The sequence below is a fragment of the Coptis chinensis genome, chromosome 7 (assembly GCF_015680905.1).
Source record: "Coptis chinensis isolate HL-2020 chromosome 7, ASM1568090v1, whole genome shotgun sequence".
NCBI lineage: Eukaryota > Viridiplantae > Streptophyta > Magnoliopsida > Ranunculales > Ranunculaceae > Coptis > Coptis chinensis.
The window spans coordinates 40,015,897-40,019,672 of record NC_141462.1 but is presented as its reverse complement, the minus strand read 5'-3'; the positions used below and the strand labels follow the sequence as shown (position 1 = coordinate 40,019,672).

Here is a 3,776-nt window from a genome sequence, read left to right as displayed (position 1 = left end):
TTAAAACGGAAATCATATTTCTAAATTAAGTCAACTATTAAAATAAGGTTAAAAAATAGATTTATAAAACTTAATTAAAACAATTTGTTAGAAAATTAAAACGGATTTTTAAAACTTAATTAAAACGATTTGTTATGAAATTACAATAGATTATCAACTAAAACGGGAATCACGATTTGTTAGAAAATATATATATATATATATATATCTATTACTCATTATATTCATTACATTTTATAATTGTAATACTCATTACATTACATGGCTATTACAATTATACATCCATTATACTAACCCACTATCTTTTTTTTTTTTTTAAATGTACTCTCTGTTCAGGCCGTCCCTAGGCCTATGTTGTCTGAGCCTTTGCACAAGCTATAAAAGCCCACTATAGTGTTAAAAACCCAAACAAAATTCCATACCCAGAAAAATTAAAAATAAATAAAGGCCATGGACCCTTGCATTGGGCCCACTGAAACTCAGGGCCGGCCCTGTCTCTGTCTCCCTTAAGATATACAACTAGAAAACTTTTATCAGTTTTATGTCTGAATAATGGTTAGTTCAACCTCTTATTTGTGGCATAGATCTTCGTGGCTCCACTTGTTGTACAGTTTCAATGTTTCATCTCCAAGAAATTTTCCTTTTAGAAAAACCAAGTGTAGGGACACATATATATGGTTCTAGTTGGCTCAAAATTGGCAGGCTTTTTTACTGTATGACTAATTGTAATGACACATGTTTGTCTTGCGTCTTGTTGCAAAGCAGAGGTTTGCGGAAGAATTACTTGTTTGCTTTCTAATCATTTTCCAGTCGTGCCCGCAATTTGTTGGATTCTAGGCCGTGATTGTGCAGCAAGACCTGTTTTAGTAGGACCATGCTCTGCCGAAAATGTAACTGCAAATTGGTATCTTCTGGTTATCCTGTTGCATGTGCATTTCTGCTGTTGGTATAATCTGCTCGCGAAGAACTTGTCTTTTGGCTGATTTTCGTTGCACAGAGGTTCATGACGTAACTTATAAACTTATATAGCTGTCTGAATCATTAAATTGCTATGCAATCTTGTTGTACTACACACTGCTAGCTGAATATTATGCCTTAACAGTTGGTGTATGTGTCCCTTAGTTTTGTGCCGTGGTCGTACAATTATGGTCGCAATAAAATGCGTGTAGTATGGTAGGACAACTTGTAGCAGGGTCGGGTGTTGTGGAGTATACTGCTGTTGTGGGATAAATATATGTCAGTTATCTTGTTGTAAGGGCAGCTACTGTACGTTGTTGAAGTTGCTGTATTCTTGGTCTTAAAAGAATAAGCTGATCATTAGAGGCTTGAAAGTGCCTCTTGCTGGATTGCAGAGTGTTCATGCTCATTTTTCTGGTGTGCGGTTTTGGTTAGAAAATTGTAATATCCACAGCTGTAGTAGACAGTTCTAAAAGCAAAATTATTGCATCAATCTGCATTATTCATGGATTGTACAACTATATACTCAATATGTATATTCACATAATAGAGCAGGCATTTGGATTCTCATCACTAAACATTTGAGGTGGAGGATCAACTCTGTATCCATGTCCATATCCGTATCCATTACCATACCCTGGTCCATAATAGTCCATTCTGTTTGCCATTGACTCTTCAGGTTTGGCTCCATTTTCTTTATTTTCATCCCCACCACTAGCTTTCTTCTCTTTCCCATCAGCTTTGTCTTTCTTATCACCCTCTTTCTTATCCTCACTTTTTGGTAAAAGAAATTCTACAGTTCTCTTGTGCTTCTTCTGAAGATAAGATGGTAAGTCTTTTACGTCCATGGTCCCCTTCACAGTCACCAAATCTTGCAATTTGTCTATTGTCACTGCTTCAACTCCTATTAAAATCACAATATATAAGTTAATTGCTGTAAACTTAAACATAAAGAATTTTACTAAGTTGTTTTTTTCCTTCATTTTAATTAAAATTACCTTTGATCTTAGAAATGCTCTTATGGATTTTTTGTGTACAACCTTCGCAATGCAACCGAGTTTTGAAAGTGGCTGTTGTGACCTGAGGCTGAATCATTTTGTACCACACATTAATTACATCATAAAGTGGTTGTCTGTGTCTTATAACAGATATATATTGTTCTTTTTTTCAAATACAACACTCTAAAGTGGTCCTAAAATAAGTTTCAAAGCTTGTACTAAAAGCGTGTTAAATTAGGTAGGATTAGACGATAGTTTTATGAGTGGCTACCTCTTTTTTCTTGTCGGGCTTTTCTTCTGGTTTCTTATCAGCTTCGCCAGCATCTTTGTCTTTCTTAGGAATTGGAGAGATGAGTTCAACCTTCTTTTTCGTCTTCAACTCTACCTTCTCTCGAAGCTTTAGAGGATCGATTTTCCCGAAAACCGTAACTTTACTAGTAGAACTGTCTGCCATAACACCCTCCACGCCTTCCATGCACCATATCAAAATTTTAGCATAATGATGTGAAGCTAATATGCACGTACCATAATATAGAGCAAGCAAGTAAAAAAGTAAAAGATGTTCAAATTAATTAAAAAAAAAAAAAAAAAAAACATGTTTAGACCATCCAAAAGTATTGATACCTTCAATACGCTTAACAGATCTTATAACTTTCTTAGCGCAACCATCACAATGCATTTCAACTTTCAAGACTGTAGGGGTCTTAATATCCTCTTTTTTCACTCCGTCTCCTTTCTTATCTTGGTTCTTGTTCGTCTCATCCTTTTTTTTGTCCTCCTTATTCTCTCCTTCCTTATTGTTCTTCTTCTGCAACAAAATGAAACAGATTAACGTACTATTACAGTATTACAAAACCAAGAAGAAAGAGATTTTGGAAGTGGTTATTGAGAAACTAAAAAACTCACCTCCCCCATGATGGTTATGTGTGTGAAGTGGAAACTGAAACGAGTTGGAGAGTTGGAATGTAGGCAAAGTGGAGACTATATAGGAGAATGTGGAAGGGTGGTAGTTGGAGGCTTTTTGCCATGAATGTCGGCATGTTTTACATCACCGTGTACATCAGATATTAATAAATAACTAATTGGAGCTTGTTTGTATCATGGCAACTGTTTCAAAATTGCCACCAAGTCCTTGATCCAGACGTAATTGGGTCAAATCATGGCCAGATGGACCCAACCTCAATTAATTAGCAACGGTGACACAATTTACACGGCAAACCCTGTTTCGACTTCAAGTAGGAAAATCGTACTGTCCGTCTCTTACCCTGTTTGTGAGGAAATGTTTCATGTGTTCGATCTATTGTATTTGTTTATAAGGCTTGGTCATATTTCCGTAAGTTTTGGTTGATTAAGAGGAATGTATGGAAATGTGATAATTTTGCGCCTAAGAGTTAGATTATGTGTATAATTGTATCACCATCTTAAAGCTCGTTCGAAACTAATCATAAAGTCATGATGTGTGAGACTGTCGACTTATTGCGAGTGTATTATTTACCATTAAGAATGTATTTGGGAAGGGTACAATCTGATGAAGTGTCACGGTTAATCTTCTATGGTAATGTAATTGAGTGCTCAAAACGCTGAAATTCCCAAAGCCAAAGTGATGTAAACACAAGTCCGACAACAGAACTTTTGAAGAACTTTTGATAGCACACTAATGACGAAAATGAAATGAGCAGCTAGCGTTTCTTCACGTATAGTGACTAGTGAGCAGCTAAAACACGGCATCTCTCGACTCTTATTTCATACCAATCCATAATCGACATCCACTTAACCTGAAACTTCAATTTTCAGTCAAATAGTCAATCACTATAATCATTC

The 3,776-nt window shown here is 35.8% G+C and overlaps 1 protein-coding gene across 1 annotated transcript; it reads right to left on the bottom strand.

The window, feature by feature from the left end:
• Positions 1–1,424: 1,424 nt before the first annotated feature.
• On the bottom strand, positions 1,425–3,401 carry LOC147487508 (heavy metal-associated isoprenylated plant protein 3-like). The gene is made up of 5 exons (XM_086572598.1): positions 2,862–3,401; positions 2,580–2,763; positions 2,227–2,423; positions 1,956–2,043; positions 1,425–1,861 (listed from the first exon to the last, which is right to left on the bottom strand). Exons 1-5 carry the CDS (start codon positions 2,868–2,870, stop codon positions 1,497–1,499), a joined length of 843 nt encoding a protein of 280 aa, XP_086428724.1. The 5' UTR covers positions 2,871–3,401; the 3' UTR covers positions 1,425–1,496.
• Positions 3,402–3,776: the final 375 nt, after the last annotated feature.

Bases quoted from the DNA above. Each gene is read 5' to 3' on its own strand.
- LOC147487508 (XM_086572598.1), bottom strand. The intron at 2,044-2,226 runs GTAGCCACTCAT...AAAATGATTCAG, and splicing joins AGCCCGACAAGAAAAAAGAG to CCTCAGGTCACAACAGCCAC. The intron at 1,862-1,955 runs GTAATTTTAATT...TGATTTTAATAG, and splicing joins GAGCATTTCTAAGATCAAAG to GAGTTGAAGCAGTGACAATA.